At 46.5% G+C, this 22,858-nt stretch overlaps 1 protein-coding gene across 1 annotated transcript in view; it reads right to left on the minus strand.

Annotated features, from left to right (window-relative positions):
• Positions 1–1,511: 1,511 nt before the first annotated feature.
• Positions 1,512–22,858, minus strand: part of nhsl2 (NHS-like 2) — a gene marked incomplete at its 5' end in the record, with an annotated part of 192,467 nt that continues 171,120 nt past the window's right edge. Inside the window, 10 exons of the mRNA XM_083789464.1 lie at positions 1,512–2,090; positions 2,568–2,733; positions 6,069–6,444; positions 7,570–7,965; positions 8,528–8,929; positions 10,352–10,589; positions 11,227–11,553; positions 15,737–15,991; positions 17,346–18,240; positions 19,933–20,103. Of these exons, the coding sequence (XP_083645590.1) occupies positions 1,703–2,090; positions 2,568–2,733; positions 6,069–6,444; positions 7,570–7,965; positions 8,528–8,929; positions 10,352–10,589; positions 11,227–11,553; positions 15,737–15,991; positions 17,346–18,240; positions 19,933–20,103 (3,614 nt within the window). The 3' untranslated portion in view covers positions 1,512–1,702. The remainder of the gene's footprint in view (positions 2,091–2,567; positions 2,734–6,068; positions 6,445–7,569; positions 7,966–8,527; positions 8,930–10,351; positions 10,590–11,226; positions 11,554–15,736; positions 15,992–17,345; positions 18,241–19,932; positions 20,104–22,858) is intronic.

The raw sequence follows: 22,858 nt of genomic DNA on the forward strand, positions 1-22,858 counted from the left end.
ACACACACACACACGCGCTCGCGCATATACGTTTGGATAAGTCCGTGTGACGTGCGTGTTCTGTGTATATATTCCATGGCAATGGCATTGATCCCTTAGTGTGTGTGTGTGACGTGTGTGTGTGTGTGTGTGTGTGTGTACTCTCTGATCTGTACACTGTCTGTAATGGGACTATAGGTCAGGTCCACATCAAGGTCCATTGTTACATTAGATATGTCTTTGTACACATGATACATAAAGTACGAGGGCAAAACTAACGTTTTAAATTGTCATATAGATAGTGTATGCAACAAAACAAAAATATGCACTTATTCTTTTCTATGTCCAACATGATTGAGTCCCCGACGAAAAAAGAGAAACGATTCCATTAAAAACAGTCCTCCGAGACGCCACAGGGGAAAAATGAAAGTGCTTCGGTTTCAAAATGTCATTCGTTGGCCCGGCGGCTACCGTCCGTCCGTCCGTCCGTCTCCCCCGCGACCAGAACTCCACGTGGAATGTGTCAGCGAACATCCTCCGCTAAAACGCGTCCTTCCTCAAACGCGACGACGCCCGCCACGGCGCGAAACGTGGCGCGACACCGCTCGCGATTCGTCCCGTATAGGCTGAAGGGGGATTTTTTTATTTTTACAGACGTGATTCCATGATATCTGTCGTGTACTTGTCAATGTAATGGTGGTGTCGTGGTAAGGTATTTATTTACCACACAGGCAGGAGAAAACAGAAACTGATTATGTCCGTGCGGACTTGGGCCGGTGGCGTGTTTGGCGTTGCGTCGTGTCTAACACGTGCCACTCGGTGGTACGTGAGAACACAGCTTAGAAGTACATAGAAGTCATGTGCGTTTACCCAAAAACCGTCACCTGGGCTGGAACTGCGACGCGCGTGGGGTGACTCTGGTGGTGCTTCACAGTTCGGTGAAGCCAAAAGGCTTCGGTCCATTCGCTACAGTATATATATATATATATATACAGTAGCTTGTTGCCTTTACGTCGCTCCGTTTTGGCTCGTTTGGCGCATTTAAAGGCCCTACTGTATACGTACAGTATAAGGGCCTGTGAATGAACAAACAAAATAGTACTGTATGTCGCTCGAATTAGACTCACCAAAAGTACTTCAGTCGTTCCTGAAGGAATTCAGATTCCCGTCGTCAGGGGGAATCTCACACATTCAGACGATGTCAGGAGTGAAGAAACCCTCCTGCCCCCACCCCCCCATTTACAGTACATCATACTGTACTGTACACTGTACGCTCCACGCATAGGACGGGAACCCGCGTCGTTGACACAACGTGCACGCTCCCCGGATATGGGATAGGAACCCAACGTTGACGGAAAGAACAAAAAAAAGTACCACTCCAACGGTCGGAACACGCACCACACACATGCAGACAAAACCGCTTCGTTCCGATAAGTAAGCCCCCCGATACGATTGGGACAAGCTCGTATACGCTCTTTCGGCAAGGTTTGAAAAACCACCCGGTTGGACGTTTTATAGTCAGAAGTATAGCCACACCCCGCCCGCCCCGGCTTGGGATGGGAGGTGGGGTCGTACGGGGGGGGGGGGGGGCTGTGTGTGTGTGTGTGTGTTGGGGGTGGGGGCAGGCAGATGGTGGAATCGGTTCAGATGGTGTCGTGGGTAGTTTTGGACGGTATGGTCAAAATTCCCGTCGGAAAGTTCTTCCCGTCCCCGTCGTCGTCTCTCAGTGGTCGTTGGGCGCTCCGTTCCCGGCGGACGCCGGCTCGCATCCGTCCTCGTTCGCCGTGGTGGCCGCCGGGGGGGGCGTGGTCGGCGCGGCGGCGAACTCGGTGACGACGCGGCGCGCCACCAGAGGGTTTGTGCTTTTCAGGAGCTCCATGGCGGAGACTCTGGGCGCCCCTCCCGAGCCCGACGACTTGTTGCCCTTCTTCTGCAGGAGGGCGATGAAGTTCTCGTTGCGCGAGCTGGACCGCTGACCGCTGCCGCCGCCCAGGGTCATCGCTCGAATGTCACCGCCGCTTGCGCTGTGCTTGACCGGCGACGTCGTCAGGCTCTGACGGCTGCCGAACGAGTCCGTAGGCTCCTTGCGACCCAGGACTTTTCTCTTGGATCTGGAGAGGAGGGGAGAGGAGAGGAGAGGAGAGGAGAGGAGAGGAGAGGAGAGGGGAGGGGAGGGGAGGGGAGGGGAGGGGAGGGGAACAAGATATAGTTTATAGATAGGAACAGAGAGATTGAGACGTTTTTTTCATCTTTTTTTAGATGATGACAAAAAGCTTTAAATTCCCCGGCATCTATTTTAATCCTTATATCTTTGTGTCTTTGTATTCAGTAACTCTAGCAGGGAGTCAGTGTTTGAACGACGTGTTCTTATTCAACAACAACAACTTTTCTTCTCTTTCACCATGCCTATCCCTTTCCCTCTTTCTTCCATCCATAATGCTCTTCCTTATGTTTCTATTTCAAGCAGCCTGCCATGCAGCCAGGTATATAAACCTGACAACTTGTTGCTTGGAGACTAGCTTTCACGTGATTCACTCTCGCTCTGCGTGCGCGCGTGTGCGTGTGTGTGCGTGTGTGCGCGCGCGTACCTGTGTATAATAGTGAACAGGTCTTCGGTGGTGTGTGCGGTGGTGGGAGGAGTTCGGGGCAGCAAGGCGTCGTCCGTTTCCTCGCCGCCGTGGAGCGGCGTCTTCTCATTGGACGCCATGTCGTTCTCCTCCGCGGCGTCTTCGTCGGCACAGCCAATGCCGAGGCCTGTCGGGTTACACCGTTTTTAAGTTTGACCCATTGAGACCCGAGATTCTACAAAATGTCTTCTAAATCCTGACAAGACAGTTTGTTTTAAAAATGGTGCCACTTTATCATGATTATTACTGAGGATCTATTATATGAAGATAGGTTGAAAAGTGGTGAAGTTGTCCTTTAAGTGGTTAATTCATAATGTACCGTTTTCCCTTCCTAGAAATGTAGTAAAGTTGAGTCAAAAGAACAAGTCAAAAGAACATTTCTCTTTGAAATGTAGTGGAGTGAAAGTCAAGTATCCAACAACAGAAATAAAATACTCCAGTAAAGTAGATTCTATGCACCACTGAAGTATTCCACAGGACCCAGAGCTGAGAGGCTCTCTATACATCCACGTATGATAACAGCATCCGACCTAAGGTTATAGCAAGGAATATCACCCCTAATACTAGCCATGTTTTGCATGGAGAGTATGCAATTTAGGGGAAAGCGCGCCAGCACGCCCATGACCACACCTCTAGGCGCAAATACCGCTGTCGGCAAAAAGGCTAGCGGGTGACACTGGACCAAAATACCGTTGAGGGACAGAGGAAGCTCCTATATTCGTAATTTTCAGGTAGTGGCTGAATTGCGGAAGAGGTCTTTTGTCCATCAGTCGACTCTGAGGCTTAATCAGGATTTTGGCGTGCAGGACTAGACTGAGCTGTGGACATTGATCTCTGGTCTGTCTATAATAGAACTGTGATTTCCAGAATTCAGTTCAACCCCCCCCCCCTTGTTCCAGGGTATTTTGGAAAACAACATACAGTAGTTAAGAAATGCTTTGTATTAACTTAATAAGCAAACACAGTATACACACATTTAAAGCGCATTTCCTTGGCAACTAAAAGAGTTACAGTAAAGTTTAGAGAAGAAAAAATAATAATCAGATGTATTTTAATTTAAGTTCTAGCCGGCAGCTTTAACTAAACAGTCAGACGTGCCTTGGAGTTTTCATCTGCTCCAGTTTCAGAAGCATCAGGGCCTGTTAAACTGCAGACCCTGAGAAATGAAACGCAGAGACCGTGGAGGGAATTCACTCAGCCTTCACACAGCTCTCACTGTGTTCCTTTTTAAAATATATCTAAATGAAAGAAAGATGGCAAAGAAACTATAGGTTTCAGAATAAATCTCATGGAATTACTCTTCAATTAGTTATGTCCTACTTGGAGCAGCGTTTTATCCCTTAACAACACCACCACAGTGTCAGATAAGGTTGTAAAGCGACCACTTCGAGTCCTATAAGCGTTCCTATTCTGAGGGTGAACGTTCAACGAAAATAGCCCCACTACAAGCTCACGACACGATGCCGTGCAACGCGTTGGACCATGTCGATCTGCTGTTCTGTGGTGAACCTAAATACTTCCTAAATGTCAACGAAGTCCTGTCCCACAACACCAGGGAGAGTTCAACGAACCATGTGCAACCCAGATTCGGCACAAACAAGGGACTAAATTAATTTAACGCCCTACCAACAGCCATTAAGACATGTGAGTCCCTTGACTCCTTTAAATCCACTCTCAACAAGCACCTATGGACGTCTACAATTCACCTATGGACGTCTACAATTCACCTATGGACGTCTACAATTCTAAACTGGCCCCCGTAAAGTCCGTAAAGAGAGTGTCCCCCCCACCCCTTTTGGTGTTAGCATTATGTTATGCTTTAGCTGTTGAAAAATAGCAGATCTACAAGCTTGTACCGAGTGGCGCGCTACAAGCTTGTAGGTCTGCTATTTTTGAAAAATCAAAACATAGCTTTTTCAGAAAACTGTCAGGATGTAGAAGACATTTTTAGAATCTGATCTCAGGTCAAAATACAAAGACAAAACTTCAAGCCGGGGAAAGAATGAATGATTGAAGTCAGTGCTCACCTTCAAACTATAATGTAATAAAACTCAACCAAAGCCAACAAATTACAAAGTCAGACTATACTATCACCAATAAGAAAGGTTTCATGTTTCAGCAGGATTTAGAAAAAAACTTGTCCATGCAATCTTCAGTAGACTCGAGTCGACTATAGTACTACTGTATTGACTTTACACGCAGGTCTCCCTAAAAAGACCGCTCAGACGAGACGGCAGCGGTCGATTCAGAGCACTGCTGCTCGAGTCCAATAAGACCAAGAAAGGTGGATCATATCACTCCCAGATCCATCTTTATACCCTGGCTCCCTGTGTGTGTCAAGGTATGCATTTCAAACTACTACTGTTGGATTATTCAGCAGGGTTTTTTAGGGGCCAAAATACGTTTCTGATCTTGTGCTACATTCTCTGGTTGTCTGGGACAGGTCTGCTTTCTGTCCCCAGAATGAGTACAACAAGTGGAAAAGCGGCGTTCAGTTTTATGCTCCACATACTGTACTACAGCCATGTTATTTGCTGCTCTCAGATCAGCTCAAGGGAGGTTAAATGCTATACATACAGCCATGTTATTTGCTGCTCTGAGGGCAGCTTTTGAATGCTGCTCTCAGATCAGCTCAAGGCAGCTTAAATGCTATACATATAATAACCATATTCATTTGCTGCTATAATGTTAGAGCTTAATCCGTTCAGGCCTGACGTCGAAATAAAAATAAAAAGTTTTCTAAATCATCAATCAATTTTCTGAAAGATTTGAGGAACATTTTAACGATAAAAAAAAAATAGCAGATCTACAAGCTCATAGCGCGCCACTCGGTGGCGCGCTATGAGCTTGTAGATCTGCTATTTTCCAATAGCTAAATTATAACATAATGTATGTAACCACCAAAAGGGTGAACCAAAATGTTCTGCCATAACTTTTTTTCTGCACTGCAACTTTATCTTCTTATCTTTCTGCTTTATATTAAGGACATAAAGTGTGTTTCCTTCAAGCCTTTTCCGAAAATAGGAAGCAAACGTTCAGAAATTAGAAAAAAGAAAAGCGCATTTTTCCCCCCGTTTCCATCCACTGATAAAATGTGATTCTTGGGAAATATGAAATAATGCTTCCTTCTATGCATGAGGAGTCCAAGCTGCTTCTTTTCACCTGACAGAGGGGGAGTTTCCCCGGCCGGATGTATAGTGAGTGGAAGGGACATGTTATTCCGACCAGTTCCTTTCCCCTCCATCAGGCGCCCCGGCTGGCCAGGGGGAGGTAGTTTTAGAGACCAGGATTACTGCATGTTTTTTGTGAGGGTATACCTACCCTAGGGGACACGGGGAAGAACATGCAAACTCCACACAGAATGGCCCTTTCGCCAACCCCCGCCTCGGGAAGTCAATACATCTACTTGATGCAGAAACACATCTACTTGACGTGTCATACACGAATAACGGCGCGTCGTACCTGCGCCGTTCCCGCCCGCGTCGGCCTCGGCCTTCCCGTCCGAGATCTCCGCGAGCGAGGAGGAGTCCTGCAGAGACGACTGAAGCGACGAGTCCTTGGAGCTGTTGTTCTCGTCCGTCCCCAGGTGATTGTCCTCCTCGTCTCCCTCCGGGGAGACGCCGGAGACGCCGGGATCCGCGGTGACCTCCTCCGGGATCTCTGGCGAGAGCGCTCCTCTGACGGGAGAGCGGAGAGCCGCTGGGGGACTGTCCGCCTGCAGCAGCGGCGGCGGCCTGGTGTCCACGACGCCGTTGGCGGCCGGGGGCGAGGAGGAGGACGAGTGGACAGAAGACGGCAGGAGGAGAACGCTGGGCTTCTTGGGGACGGGAGGAGGCACCTGGAGAGACGATTACAACGTAGGCATTTAGCCAGACGCTTAACCCATTCTGACCTGAGATCAGATTCTAAAAGTGTCTTTGATTTTTCAAAAATAGCAGACCTACAAGCTCGTAGTGTGCCACTCGGTGGTGCGCTATGAGCTTGTAGATCTGCTATTTTTCAATAGCTAAAGCACGACATGATGCTAACACCAAAATGGGTTCCTGCACAAAATGGGTTAATCCAGAGCAATTTACAGCAAGCAAGAACAAGAGAGAGAGAGAGAGAGAGAGAGAGAGAGAGAGAGAGAGAGAGAGAGAGAGAGAGAGAGAGAGAGAGAAGAAAGAAATATAGCTGCAAGCAGCGATAAGGCGGGACCAAGAAAGAAGACGATACGCAATAAGAACAATATGCACAAATAAGACTGACGAGCTGAGTTGTCAGTAAACCGGAATTTGAACCAACAACCTTGTGGTCCAATAAGGGCAAGAGCTCTACTGACCGAGCTATCCGGACACAGTCAGTTTTCTCATCGTAAACAGTATAACATCATTCTGTGTTTTTTGGTGACAAGTATGTGTCCTCATTTTGGGGCATGTCATTATCCATTTCTATACAGTGTGTTCGCTGTTCACGTTTTCACGCGCAGACTTTCTCTTCGACTGGGATTTCAGTTAATGGACCATAGATTGTGAAGGAGCCATTTCTGCCTGTGTGTGCCTTTAACCCATTTGATGGGCGGGTTCACCATGGGGGGGTGTGTGTCACAAGGATTGACATAATGGGAACACAGGTGCAACAAGCCAGGTTAATGGTTTGGAAGGTATGGGCACAACAGGCAAAGAGATCACACGGTTTTTACCGTATCATTTTATTCTTGCATAAAGAAAAACTGCCGTAATATACATAATTGACTTAATAAATGGGAACCTCACCCAACAGCAGTGAATGCCTGGACATCATATTATATACGCGTCAAAAACGGTTTCTACATGCATGTGCCCAGCCGAGTGGCAAAGTACAGTTTGAGCTTGCCATTACAGATTGTGTGGAGGACGTTTCACGCGAATTTGCTCAGAAAAACCAGGCAGAAAATCCCTTAAAGAAAGATCGCGAATGAACAACGGTTATCTTTGAAACTCACCTTGGGTTTCTTCTTGTCCGACAGCTCGGCCAGACAGGAGAGGGTGGTCCTGGAGGGGAGGGTCTGGCTCCTCCGGTTGTCCTGCAGCAGCTCCGGGGCCTCCTCGTGGCCGCTGCAGGGCGAGGGCAGAGACCCCCCGTCCCCGTCCGGGAGCAGACGGAGCTCCTCCGGGGTGCTCTCCAGCTCCATGCCCGGGACGTCCTCCAGCAGAGGCTGGGGGTCCGGCAGCGGGGGCAGGTCGAAGAAGTGGGACTGGTGGGACGCGTGGGGGAGGAAGGGGAGGAAGTCGTAGGGGGGCGCCCCCCCTCCGGCGGGGGACGACGCCGTGGCGTCCCCCCCGTGCGAGGAGGTGGGGGACTGCGCCGGGGGCTTCTTGGCTTTGGGTTTCCTCATGACCTTGATACGGTGGAGCACAAGTACAGTTTCTAATTATTTGGTACTTTACTACAATACTCGACTCCACTACATATCACTGTACTTTTATGCCACTGCATTTATCCCATTTAGGCCTGACGTCGAAAAGAAAAAAAAACGTTCACTCTGAAAGAATATATATATTCAAAGATTTGTGCCGCATTTTTTACGATTTTTCAAAAATAGCAGACCTACAAGCTCGTAGCGCGCCACTCGGTGGCGCGCTATGAGCTTGTAGATCTGCTATTTTTCAATAGCTAAAGTATAACATAATGCTTAGTTAAAACACCAACCCCGCCCCAAAATGTTTAGATTTTCATTATCTTGAGAACGATGGCTTCCATTTTCGCATTGCAACTTTTCAGGACTAGAAAGCCTGCAGTTTCTATTAGCTTGTATTCCCCATCGATGAACTGCCCACAGCCCTCCTATGAGACACAGACCGAGTAGAAAAACAATTGCGCCATTTTATCACGATTATTAGTGAGGACCTTATTATATGAAGATAGGTTGAAAAGTGGTCCTTTAAGTAAAAAAAACTGACCTTATATATGTTGCCCAGCGGCACGGGCCGCTGCTCCATGCCGGGCGAGCCCGGGGGCGACGACTCGGGGGGGCCGACGGGGGAGGAGGGCGAGGGGGAGGGGGAGGAGGGCTTGTTGAGGAGGAGGTTGAGCGGGCGCCGGGGCAGCGGCGGCTTGACCGCCACGGGGGGTTTGTTGGGCTTGGGGGCGGTCGGAGGCGGTCGGAGGTGGTCTGAGTCCTCGGCCGATGGCGAGTTGCCTCCTCCTCCTCCTCCTCCTCGTCGGCAGAGCTTCTCCTCCTCCTCGATGGTGTCCGTTGACGCGCCGTCTGCGCAGTCGTCCAGGTCGCCCCGCGACACGGAGCGCAGGCGCACCGTCTGCAGCTCGTTCTGGGTGACCACGACGGGCTGCGTCTGTGCCGCCTGCCGGGAGGAGGAGGCGAGGGAGGGGGGGTGGTGTCACGGTTAACTGGCCATGTAACGATACACTCAACTCACGGTACGATACGTATCACGATATGAGGTTCACGATACGATTTTTCACGATATTTTCAACACAATGATTTTCCAGACAAATGACTTTTTTATTTTATTTTTTATGATTTATTTTCCCCCCAAAGCTTTTTTCACAATTTGTATTCAACTACATTGCAAAGATAATTGCCTTCCTTGATGTATTAATGAGCATCAATAACCTGGGCACAGTCACAGACACATATACAGCTCCCCTCTCCAGGCCTCTACTGTCTCATTTCTCTCCAAAATCATGTGAATATGATGGAATATGATTACAGCTGACATTTCTTATCACACACTAGCCCCCCCCCCCCCCCCCTATTTTTATTTTATTTTTAATAAATCGATACATATCGTCGGGATATTATATCGATATATCGCGATATACTATATATCGTTACATGCCTACTGTTAACACATTGAAATCGACAATTAATTGTGCTTTTTGGCGGTGTCGAACATCGGAACGTTATGACTAAAGAATACGTTTCCGTTTGCCTGGTGATCAAAAATAATGCACAGGGCAGATATTACAAATAACTGAAATATAAAAATTATAAATGACTGACATATTCATTATCTTTCTACTTTAAAAAAATAAACAAAAATAGCGGAAATAGCTGATCTAGAAGCTTATGACGTGTTGTAAGCTTGTAGATCTGCTATTTCAGGTTTTTTTTTAATGTATCAACCTTTTCAACATGGAAATTAGGAATGTCCCGATCATGGTTCTTTTGCTCCCATTCCATTTGATTTTGAGTATCTGCCGATATCGATATTTATATTTTTATCGAACACTTATGTCATATCACAATAGTACAGTATCCAAAATCACAGACAATATCTAATCCAGTCTATCATGATAATGGACATAATATTGATACTAGGGACGTCCCGATCACGTTTAGTTTTTCGCTCCCGATCCGATCATTTACAATTTAGGCATTTAGCAGACGCTCTTAATCCAGAGCGATGCGTAAGCTAAGAAAGTAACAGTGGAATATCTATATAATGAAACTATACATAATAAACTATACATAATATACTATACAATGCTATACATAATTATGTACTATGACGTGCTATGACTAAATACAATGCAATTATAGTGCTGTCTACATAACATGCTATAAGTCCGTATCAAATGCTATCTAAGTCTACAGAAATGCTATCTAAGGGGGTAGGGTATAAGTGCTATGGGCCATTTGAAAATGACGCGATCGGATCGGGACACGACCCTAAACGGAAACGATCGCGGCGATTATACGACAAAAACAACGATCTCAAAAAAATAATGGCGACGGGCCCCATCATCATCATCATCATCACCTGCGAGGAGGAGGAGGGGGGGTTGCCGATGCCGATGATGATCTTGCCGGGCCTGGCCGCCGTCGACGTGTCCGAGTGGCGCCGCCCCGGCGCCTTCTGCTTGGCGGGCCGGAGCGACGACGACGGGTCGGGCGTCATCACGGCGTTCGCGGGGATCTCGAAGGAGAGCCGCGAGCGCGGGTCCTTGGGCGAGGGCAGCGACGACTTCCTCTCCGGGATCTTGGGGCGCAGCTTGCACCTGTCGTGGGAAATTAAGATATAAACATTAAACCCATTCTGACCTGAGATCAGATTCATACGAGGTTTCCACTGGAAACACACTGGTGTGATGAACCCATTCTGACCTGAGATCAGATTCTAAAAATGTCAGTCGTTCTTCGATTTTTCAAAAATAGCAGACCTACAAGCTCGTAGCGCGCCACTCGGTGGCACGCTATGAGCTTGTAGATCTGCTATTTTTCAATAGCTAAAGCATAACATGATGCTAACACCAAAATGGGTTCCGCCCAAAATGGGTTAATAATACTCCGTTATAGAGAGTATTTCCTGTAGGTTATACAGTCTGATATTATCTCTAATCTGTCACACCCCTGTGTGGTGCTGTTCGGTCCTGTTTGTTTCACTGTCCCATTTAGTTGAATGTCTTGAGGCTATATGTTGGGGGTTTGGTTGTGTGGGAGTGAGCTATATAAAAGCTGTCGCCTTTTTGTGACTCTGGGAGTCTGGGACTGGGGTTTCCAATACATGACAGGTCATGTACGTTTTCTCCTATACTCGAGTAAAATCCTTATTCTTCATATAACTCTGAATTCTTGTGTTGCCTCATTATCGTTATTATGAATTGTCTTTTCGAGCATGTGTCCCACTTTACACACCCCATCGTCGACGACGACGAGAAGGTCGTCCCGGGCGGCGCCTGGTTGTTGTTGGGGACGGCGGCGGTGGGCGTCTGGGGGGTCTCCGACTGGCTGGAGTACCCGCTGGACGGAGACATGACGAGCCCCCCGGGGGGTCTGAAGGGCGACGAGGCCTTGTTGCCCCCCACCACCACCACGTCCGCCGTCTCCATGGAGAGCTGGGGGGAGGGGGCTCTGGAGGTGGACGGAGGAGAGTCCAGCAGGGACTCGGAGCTGCCGCGACCTCCGACCTTCAGGCACTCGATGACCGTGGTGCCCGTGGCCGTGCTGGAGCCCGACAGGGACCTGCAACGTCAAAGGTCAAAGGTTAGGGTTTAACCCATTTAGACCTGAGATCAGATTCTAAGAAATGTCATCTATACATCCTGACGGTTTTCTGAAAAAGCTATGTTTCTGTGTTGTCGTTCTTCGATTAAAAAAAATTAATAGCAGACCTACAAGCTCGTAGCTTGTAGATATGAGCTTGTAGATCTGCTATTTTTCAATAGCTAAAGCATAACATAGTGCTAACACCAAAAAGGGGTTCCCGCCCCAAGATGGGTTAAAGTCCTGCTATTTGTGTCACATACGTTGCTGTATGCGAGATTTGTTCTCCGCATTTGACCCATCTGTTGAAGCGGTGAGCCGCAGCCGTGCCGTGCTCGGGAATCATTTGTAGTCGATCTAACTAACCCCTGGTTATGCAGGGAGGCATTGGGTCCCATTTTTACAGTCTTTGGTATGACCCGGCAGGGGGGGGGGGTGTTTTAACCCATTATGACCTGGGAACGATTCTACAAATGTATTCTAAATCCTGACAGTTTTCTGAATAAAAATAATTTTCACGATTTTTCAAAAATAGCAGACCTACAATCTCATAGAGCTTGTAGGTCTGCTATTTTTCAATGGCTAAAGTATAACAGTGATTAAAACACCAAAAGAGGTTCCCGTCCAAAATGGGTCAATAATATTACAGATTGAGATAATGTTGGGCAATGATGCTCATTTCTTTTTCCATTTCCATTCTCTCCCCTAGTCTAACTCTTCCGTTGAGAGCTTGCACAAAACATATAGTCAGGGGATATTAATACAATCTGGGAATACATTTCTTACCAAGAATGTTCTTCACCAAATGTGTTTGTAAAGGTGTCTACTAACATATCCCACGTTGGTTTCTATTCAACCACCCTAGGGGAATTTTTGACAGCTGCTGAAAGTTGGGGTATCATACAACCAATATAAAGGCAAAATGTTCTAAATTTCATTATGCTTTAAGTAGCATGTGACGTGTCAAACTAGGGGGTTTTCATCATTCTGAACCCATTCCAAGCATTATTTTTGCACGAAAAACACTCCTTGGACTAAATTCAGCCATAGCCACATGTCACATTTTCCACCCTTAAACATGATCATCAGGTGTTATTGTTATATAAAGAGGTATATATAAAAAAAAATAAAGTGATATCGGATAAGCACCATTATGCACTTATACTGCCACCATGTATCCATGTATAGGCATATAATCCATGCATCCATATACCATATCAGACCAGTTTTTTCAGATTTTCTTTATTTCCTCCAATTATATTGACCCTATTGTCACAATCAGCTCATCTCATCATCCAATTAAATCATAGTTTAACAGCAGAAACAATTAGTTTGATAGATCATTTAGCATGAATAATTTGCCAATATACTGTAGGACGTACAGGCTATTGATTTCCTCCAGCTAAGCACCCTGGCATTGAAACTGTCCTTTATTGACACAAAACACTTGCAGCTTTGCCCTCGGCACATGATGCTCTGGACAGAAGACTAGTCTCCACTCTTCTAATCTAAAGAGGGTATGCGCGTGACATCATCATCAAACCCGGAAGTTATGCAGAAATGCCTACTGAGTGGCACAAAACTATACTTTCTGGCCCATACATCGAAACAGAAAGTCTGATTAAAGTCTGCATTAACAACATTAATCAGACCAGTGTGTGTCCAGTGGAAACCTCGTATGAATCTGATCTCAGGTCAGAATGGGTGCCATTCACTTTAAGCATGCTGCGCATACCCTCTATTGCTCTGATCAAACTCAATTCACAACATGAACATGCCGTTCCTTCTGACTTGCATTGAGTTTCAGCAAAAGTCGCATTGCCAGATTTAAAGAAACAAGCGGCCAGGTCCACGAAGACAAGTCACAGACATATATGCCTTGAATATTTATGAAAACGTTTCAACAACACCAATCCTTTTAACAACATATTAATCTGATGGCCCTTCACATTGAACCATATTGGTCAAGTCAACCACATCTCCCCTGCAAGTTACTTATTATGAAAACAAGCCCAAGTCACTTGTAATAGCCAGACTTCCAGCGCGACACAACAGATACTACTTCACAGCCTTGTATAAGTATTGGGACCTACATATTGACTACAACAGCCAACAACAAGAATGCACACTGTGACACTACACTCTGTATCACAGCCCGACCACTGTGATTATAAAAGAAACAACCTACTCCTTGAGAACAGCAAAAGCAGTTCTGGACCGCAGAGCAGGTATAAGGCTGGTTTGTTGTAGTTTCCTTGATTAATCCTGAGGACCCGACATGAACATTTACTTGCTTCCAATCTAACGAAAAACAGTCTGCTCTGCTGTGAACTGGTAATGTTTGCCTGTGTGGTAATGTGTGAAATTAACTGTTTGAAGAGCAGCAAACTGGACCGTTCAGTTCACACGTGTGTATGTGGCAGGCAGCTCCGCCCACAGAGGTTGTCGTATTTAAAAAATATATATATAATGAGGGGGAGGTGCGTGTGTGCGTGTGCAATAGTAATACGTCACACTATCATTTCTTTTACATAATTGGCCCGTTTGACTGTCAAGGGTTCAGCCTCCAGGAAGAAACCCTAAATACAAAGTTAATACACCATTGCACATAAAAACGACTCCAGGGTGTCTAATGACAGCAGAAAAATTCCCCTAGGGTGGTTGAATAGAAACCAATGTGGGGTAGTGGTTTAATAGTAGACATGTACAGACGCCCTTACAAACACATTGGTGAAGAAAATTCTTGGTAAGAAATGTATTCCCAGATTTGACATTATTCTGATAGTATTCCCTGACTGATAATGTCGCCCACTCTTTTACATGCCCTTGTAATGGTGTGATGTTATAATACATTTGATTCTGATTCCATTCTATTTACAAACCACCCTTTTGGTGGTGGAGTGGGCAGCATTTCAGCAGCCTTGTTAACGCATTTATATGGAACCATAAAGCTGCCAAAATTAAAATGAAATGGCAAATACAAAAAGTCAATTGAAATAAGATAAATGCTTTTTCATTTTCAGGTCATTAACGCATTTCATGAGACAAAAATAAATCTAAAATGCAACTACAGTTGTGCTCATTCTATGACACAATTAAAATTAAAAATTAAAAAATTAAAATAAAAGATCATTTGATTTTCAATTTTCAAAAAATACCCCGCAAATTAGTGGGCAATATTACAATGAAAATGCAATTTAGAAAATTCAATTGAAATAAGAGAAATGCTTTTTAACCTTCAGATATTGAACGCATTTAAGTGAAAATATAATGCAATAGCATTTATATTTCATCTCCAGGTGTGCTCATTCTGAGCTTGTAGATCTGCTATTTTTCAATAGCTAAAGTATAACATAATGTTTAGTTAAAACACCAAAAGGGGTTCCTGCCCAAAATGGGTAACTGACCCTGTGTGTGTATCTCTCAGATGACACAAGCCAAACACAGAGCAGCTGATGTTATAGGCTAATGGCAGCACCAGATCCTAGTACAACTAAAGTCTACATCACAACCAGTGATGCAAGCACATTGAGGTACGTAATACTTACGTACGTACTTTTACTCGAGTAAATCTTGAATTCCTGAACTTTTTTTTTTATCCCACGATTTTGTAACCCATTTTTCACCCCTGTGACAATCATCTAATGTGATCCTGGGCTCTACACACCCTCCACCAACCTAGTCCCCATATATGGGGGACAAGGGGAGAGCAACGGACTTGAACTCATGCTTCCTTCATGCCTGAGTGTCCAAGTTGCTCCTTTACAACCTGACAGGGGGGAGTTTCCCTAGTTGGACGTAGCGTGTGGAAGGAACACGTTATTCCAACCAGTTCCTTTCCCCTCCATCAGGCGCCCCGGCTGGCCAGGGGGAGGCAGTTTTCCTGCACTTATACTTGTGACAGTGTTTCTACAATGCAGTATGCCCCCCCTCCTCCAAACAAAAAAACAACACACACACACACACACACACTCACACACACACAGGGCGCAACAGTACGGTACGGTATGGTACAGTACAGTACTGTACCCAAATAGAGTGGCCATCCAGGTGGCCACCTGGATGGCGCGGCGCGGCGCTAGAGCGAGGCCGGCCAAAGGCCGCTCGACGGCGTCTAGTCTATATGACAGATCGATTACAACATGCAGTACCGGCATCCTACCGGTAGGGGTCGTTCTTCCACTCCCCCAGCTGCCAGTGAGCGGGGAACGTGATCTCGGGCTCCCTGTCGTCCCTATCGGGTCCCTGGACCTCCAGGCTGGGAGGCCCCTCGCCACCGCCCCCGACCAGAGCCCGCTCCCCCTCACCCAGGCTGGGCTTCATGGGCGAGCAGGCCGAGCTGCAGGGCAGCAGGAAGTCGGGCTGGAAGTCCGTGAAGTGGTCCCTGGGTATGTGGAGGCTCTTGGGCCGTCCGTCCCTGTATGGAAGAAGAAGACATGGACGTGTGTAAAGCAGTGGCCCTCAAACTGTTTTTTTATGCCGAGGTACTGTATACAAACATTCCTGTGTCAAACCTTTTCCATGTTTCAAATCCTGAAATCTTTGCACATCTCTCTGCTAACACACCAGGTGTTGTTGTTGTTGTTGTTGTTGTTGTCAATGCAGGGAACAGATCTGTTTTCATTCTTGAAGTGGTCTGCACCTTTTGATTCTAGCTTAGAGGAGGGCTTTCCTGGAAGTTCCCTCGACTCGCCTATAGTCACTATGGGCTTCCGGGCTTTTGCTGTACCGGGCACCCAGACTCTGGAATGACCTATACCTCTCGCTCTAAGGCTAGAGCTAACTCGGTGTCAACGTTCAAATCACATTTGAAAACATATTTGTGCACTAAAGCCTTTCCTTAGATTCATCATGTTGCTCATTTGCTCATTGCCTTTGACACTGTAAAGCACTTTGTAAACAAAGTTTATTATTATTTATTATTATAAGGCTTTATGACCAAAGCATTAAATACCAGCCACTCCTCCACACCATCACAGAGCTATACAGGTGCAATCTACTTGTGTTTATTTTTGGCAAGCCTAGGACATTTACAGGATAAACGCACTTATTTTTTTTGGGTGGGGAAAAATACAAAATACATTTTGTAAATGATGGAAAAACATTTGCCAAATCATAGAAAAACATTTGCAAATCTCGTAAACAAATTTGTAAATCTTGGAATATCTGTGAATATACTTTCGAGACATTTTTCTCCCCATAGAACGTATGCACCTTGTGAATATTTGTGTCCTTGTATCTCGTGTGTGTGTGTGTGTGTGTGTGTGTGTGTGTGTGTGTGTGTGTGTGTGTGTGTGTGTGTGTGCGTGTGTGTGTGTGTGTGTGTGTGTGTGTGTGTGTCATAGTCATAGTCATAGTCTTTGGACTGAAACTTCATTTAGTTTTAGTCACATTTTAGTCACCTGGAATGTCTTAGTGTTAGTCTAGTTTTAGTCGACTAAATGTCATAAGATTTTAGTTGACAAAATCTACAGTTGATTTAGTCGACTAAAATGTATTTTGGCGGGTCTTGATGCCGTAATGAGTGTTTTTACACTTGCTGAAAATAGCCGATCTACAAGCTCCATGCAACCAAGTGTAATATGACTCATACTGGATCTCTTGTCCACTAGTCCCTTCCTAACATTTTCAGTGAAAATAGGTAGTCGACGAACATTTTTCGTCTTAGTTTTAGTCGACGAAAACAACACTGATGTGTGTGTGTGCGCATGCGTGTGTGTGACTATGTGTGCGCATGCATGCATGCATGCGTGTGCATGCGTGCACAGTACCTCCACCCGTGGAGCACGACGTGCCCCTCGGCCTCTCCCAGGTTCTTCATCAGCGAGACGCTGCGCACGGGCGGCGGCGGCTTGCGCTTGGACTTCTTCAGCGAGATGGAACGCGAGCGCGCGCGCGGCGGGAGCAGGAGGAGGAGGCGGCCTCCGTCGCCAACGCTGCAGTCCGACACCGTCGTCACGGAGACGGTGTCGGCGTTGCTGGCGCTGTCCTCGGAGCTCCCGCTGGGGTACAGCATGGCGTAGGAGTCCCCCGTGGAGCCCAGGAAGGGGTGGTGGTGGTGGGGGTACTGGTGGTGGTTATGGTGGGGGTCCGTCGTCGTGTTGAACGCGGTGCCGTTCACGGCGCTCTGAGCGTCCGCGCTCGTCGCGTCGCTGGGCGTGGACAGCGAGCGCTCGCGGAACTTGAAGGCCTGTGCCGCCGCCACCGAGCGCGCCGAGCGCTGCTCCCTGCCCCGCCCCCCGCCGTCGCCTCCGCCCGCCACCTCCCCGGTCGTCGTTTCGCTCCGCCTCGCCACGATGGCGAACGTGCAGCCACCCGACGACGCGCTCGACGACCCTGACGACTGTCCGACGATGCTGTGCTGCTTGGGGGGCACGGCGGGCGGCTTCGGGGCTTTGACGTTGACGTTGTTGTTGTTTTTGACGCTGTTGTTGTAGCTGTTGTAGGCCTCGCTGTTGTGGCTGTGGTGGTGGCTCCCACCACCCCCCCAGCCCCCCCCCAGGGGGGCCGGGGAGAAGGTGGAGCCCTTGGGTCCGTTCCAGGACGGAGGCGCCACGGCGACGACGGAGGCGCTGCTGTTGGAGCAGCGCAGCAGGCCCACCGAGTGCTCCATGTCGTTGTCGGTTCCGGTTCTTCCTCCTGGTGGTGGAGGCTCCGAGCTGGGAGCTGACGGGACGGAGAGAGGAATTCGGTTTTAGGATTAACCCCATTCTTACCTGAGATCAGATTCTAAAAAGAATTCTTCTACACATCCTGATGGTTTTCTGATAAAGCTGTGTTTGTGTGTCAGTCGTTCTTCGGTTTAAAAAAAAATAGCAGACCTACAAGCTCGTAGCGCGCCACTCGGTGGCGCGCTACGAGCTTGTAGGTCTGCTATTTTTCAATAGCTAAAGCATGACATGATGCTAACACCAAAAAGGGGTTCCCGCCCCAAAATGGGTTAATACTATATATATTTTTTTTCTTCCTTTTTGTTTTACCAGAATTTGTACCATTGCTGTCATGGCCGTACCTTGTTCGTAGCTACATGATAATGGCAAAAAGACATGATTACATTTTGATCACATCATCACAACAAAACAATACGTTACGAAAATGTAACACCCGTTTCTTTGACTTATTCGGTTTCGGCTCTAAAACCAACCGAACCGAATGCGGAATATTCGGCTATTCTGCCGAATAGTTTCGGTTGGCCGAATATGGAGCGTCACAGTCCCGCCCCCTTTCATGACGACGCCAGGCCCAGGAAATGATTCCCAATGCATTTTTCCAATAGACATTTCAAAAGGTATTTATTTAAAGACGGTTACGCCGTGGACAAAGCCAACTCGAGTCGTGACAACTCATGACAACAAACACAATATTTTGGACAAAACCAAATAATTACAAAGAAAAAAAAAAAAAAAAAAAGTCTACTTCTACTTCTACTTTCTAATTCTTTGTTTGGCCCCGAAAAATTGTGTTTGTTGTCATGATTTGTCACGACAAGAGTTGGCTTTGTCCGCGGTGTAAACGTCTTTAAATAAATACTTCCTGAAAAGTCTATGAGGAGGATGATCTACTGTGGCCAAACCCCTGATGGGAAGTACGTATAGCCGAAACAAATAAGAATAAGCAGGATGGACAGCTGGTTGATCCTCGGACACGACAGTGGGTTTGTTTATAGAGCGATGCTGCAGGGATGAAGCATTTTTGTAGGCCCAGCCAATGGAATTTTAGGGAATTGGCTTTTGGATTAAAAAAAAGAATAAGCTCTGTAGCAAACAAAGGCTTATGATAGCAACATGTTTTTGGTTTGAAGAATGTAATCTCTACAAATTGACACACTTCTTACAGTTTAAGCACAACTGAAAGCAAAACAACAGCAGCAGCTTCAAAAATTCACAGGTGAGACGCACGCCCTACTTTGGACTATTTGGAAAAACAACAGATCTGTGTTAGTATAGCTATCCACACATTAGTGTATGCATTATTAAAAATCGCATTGAAATCTGGCACCGGAAGCCATTGCTGATGGCCAAAATACACCAAACACACTCTCAATTAATTCCGCATAACATAGCTATACACGCATGCGCGCGCACGCACAGCCGCACACACACACACACACACACACACACACACACACACACACACACACACACACACACACACACAGGGTAACCCATGCAGGTCAGAGAGTCATAAAGGACACTTCCGCAGAGTGCACTTCCGCATTGGCAAACGCGTTACAGTGCAAACGAGCGCTCAATGTCGAACCCCAGCAGCTGTGCGGCGTTTCCTCGCGCTATATATGCAACGGGACAGCCTGCAGTTCCAGCTTTGACCAGTAGGGGGGGGGGGGCTTGGTACACGTACTTGTGTCGAGGTCGGAGTGCGTCTTCCTCAGGGGGAGGTGCTGCCGGTGGGCGCTGGCCGACACCAGCTCCAGGGAGTGGGGCTGCGACGGACACGACGGCTCCCCCGCTGGAGAGGAGGCGCACTGCAGGAGGTCTACGCCCAGGAACCTGCAGCCACCTCCCTCACCGGCTGGAGAGAGAGAGAGAGAGAGGTGGAACAAATACTAATTAACACAAATTCAGTAGAAATAGAGCGTCGGAAATCACTCGACCGTCCTGCTGCATACCAGCTGTTTCTAAATGTCACATAATGCAGGAGGCAGCAAAATGTTGTGTTATTGAAAACAATAACAATAAGTTATTGTTTTGGACGGGTTTCCACCCGACAAAGACGACGACGATATTATACTATACTTATACTGAACTTGAGCAGAAACCTTGTGTCTAAAAACTGGTTGTGTTCATTATGTAGGAATGTCGCACAAAAGTAGTGATTTTCAAAAAAAGATTAACGTGAACAATTGAACATGTGTTATTTATTTTTACATTTTAACTCAAATCTTTGCTTCTGGTGGGGGGGGGGGGGGGGGTCCACGGCCAAATACATATCATTTTGAGGGTCCTCGACACAAAAAAGTTCGAGAACCACTGATATAGTGTAGCAACAACTGCAACACACGTTCTTTTTTCCCTTCAGAATTCTCAGAATCAGCCTCAGCAGGTCTTAATGTGTTAAACTTTAAACTAAAAGAAAAAAAAGCCAGACCGGTCCGTCCAGTTTTGACATGTGTTAGAGACACACGTGTGCCACCATGTGCAACAGTGTTGACAACTACAAGACCATACATAGACTGTCACATGTCATGCTTTAGCTATTGAAACAAGCTCATAGCACGCCACCGAGTGGCGAGCTATGAGCTTGTAGCTCTGCTATTTTTAAAAAACCGAAGAACGACTGACATAGAAACATGGCTTTTTCAGAAAACTGTCAGGATGTAGAAGACATTTTTAGAATCTGATCTCAGGTCAAAATGGGTTAACTATGTGACACTGTCTTTATGATAATGTATGATTGTATTGATAACATAGTCTCAGCCATGCCTTCTGGGCCTGGCAGGGAGACAAAAAGTATAGTCCTCCAGCAGTTAGAGCTGCTTCTATGCGAATACAGTTCATGCAGCATAAACAAAAGTCTTCCATGAACAAGAGCGCGCACAGCCGCACACACACACACACACACACACACACACACACACACACACACACACGAACTCCACTCGGCGTGCCGTTATGCTCCCCGGATCCCTCCGAGGCATTTCAGAAGTCACCCGGAGAGACCGGCTCTCTCGCTCGCTCACGACACGCCTAGACATGCAATTATCATCAGCTGCCCCTTATTGATCCCGCTATGTCGCTACTGACTGAGAGTCTGAGACCCGGTTGCGTTTAACCCATTTTGACCCTGGGAACGATTATATAAATGCCTTCTTTAAATCCTGACAGTTTTCTGAAAAACCTCTCTTTTTCTATGTCAGTGGTTCTCAAACATTTTCATTTCAAGGACCCCCGAAAATATATGTATTTGGCCGCCGACCCCCATCTGAAAATATGTTGTTCCAGGGACCCAAGCAAAGATTTGAGTTAAAAGCGCTCGCTCTGAAAGAATATATATTCAAATATTTGCGACACATTTTGACGATAGCAGACCTACAAGCTCGTAGCGCGGCACAGCTTGTAGAGCTGCTAGTTTTCAACAGCTAAAGCATAACATAATGCTTTAAAACACCAAAAGGGGTTGGGAACCCATTTTGGTGTTAGCATCATGTCGTGCTTTAGCTGTTGAAAAATAGCAGATCTACAAGCTCATAGCACGCCACGGTCTGCTATTTTTGAAAAATCGAAGAGCGACTGACATTTTTAGAATCTGATCTCAGGTCAGAATGAAAACTGTCAGGACGTAGAAGACATTTCTTGAATCTGATCTCAGGTCAGAATGGGCTTGAACTCAGATGCCATCGCTAATGGTAATGGCAGATATACTTTGGGTGTGCTGAAGCACTTAGAAATCCCATATGCCTCTCAGGAGACACTTTTATTTATGTTGCATGAAAACAACACATCAGAGGAAAAAAAAGAGGGTTCCTAAAAAATACATAGATTTAGTCGACTAAAATCTTGTGCCAGGGACGTTATCCCGTCTTATTGCCGTCTTTGTAATGGATGCCACGGGCGTTAAGACGTCCTCCCTTGGGAATAAAAAAAAAAAAAACATATTTTGAAAATTCCTCTAATCTGGTGTACAGGTGATGACATGCACATTACATGCATAATAGAATTACAAATTCTTTCTTTCTTTATAATGGGAGAATTGGCACTCAGAGCCTAAACTGGTGACCACCAGGTGGCACTGAAAGAGAGTCAACTGAAACTAGACGCAAATGACTTGTGATGACAAATGACAAATGAATTTTATTCACGACTGAAACTACATCAGAATTCGACACCGGACTTGAGGGGTGCATTTCATGACATTTTGGCACAAACGTCCGTTCGGGAGAGACTCCAGGATGAACTGACGTGACAAAAACCTGTCGGCGCGTTCCCTCACCCGTGACGGCAAAACCGGGCGACATACGTGCTAGAAGAGCCAGGATGAAAGGTTGACGTGAAGCCAGTGTGTGTGTGTGTGTGTGTGTGTGTGTGTGTGTGTGCGCACGCTACAGAGACCGCAACAACTTCTGTAAACAAATGCAGCAGCTATGTGGGAAAAAAAAGAGGGAGCAACGACATCTATTGATGTGTCTCACCCTGGACTCAGCAGCGTGACTCTCATACCCCCGTGTGTTATTGTTTAGTCCCCTGAGTGAATTTCATTCATCAATCAATGGCATCGCGGGGCTGTCACAATCATATCCCACTTCAGCATAAAAACCGTGAAAGGGAAA

The sequence above is a fragment of the Protomyctophum parallelum genome, assembly GCF_964188405.1.
Source record: "Protomyctophum parallelum genome assembly, chromosome: 18".
Lineage (NCBI taxonomy): Eukaryota > Metazoa > Chordata > Actinopteri > Myctophiformes > Myctophidae > Protomyctophum > Protomyctophum parallelum.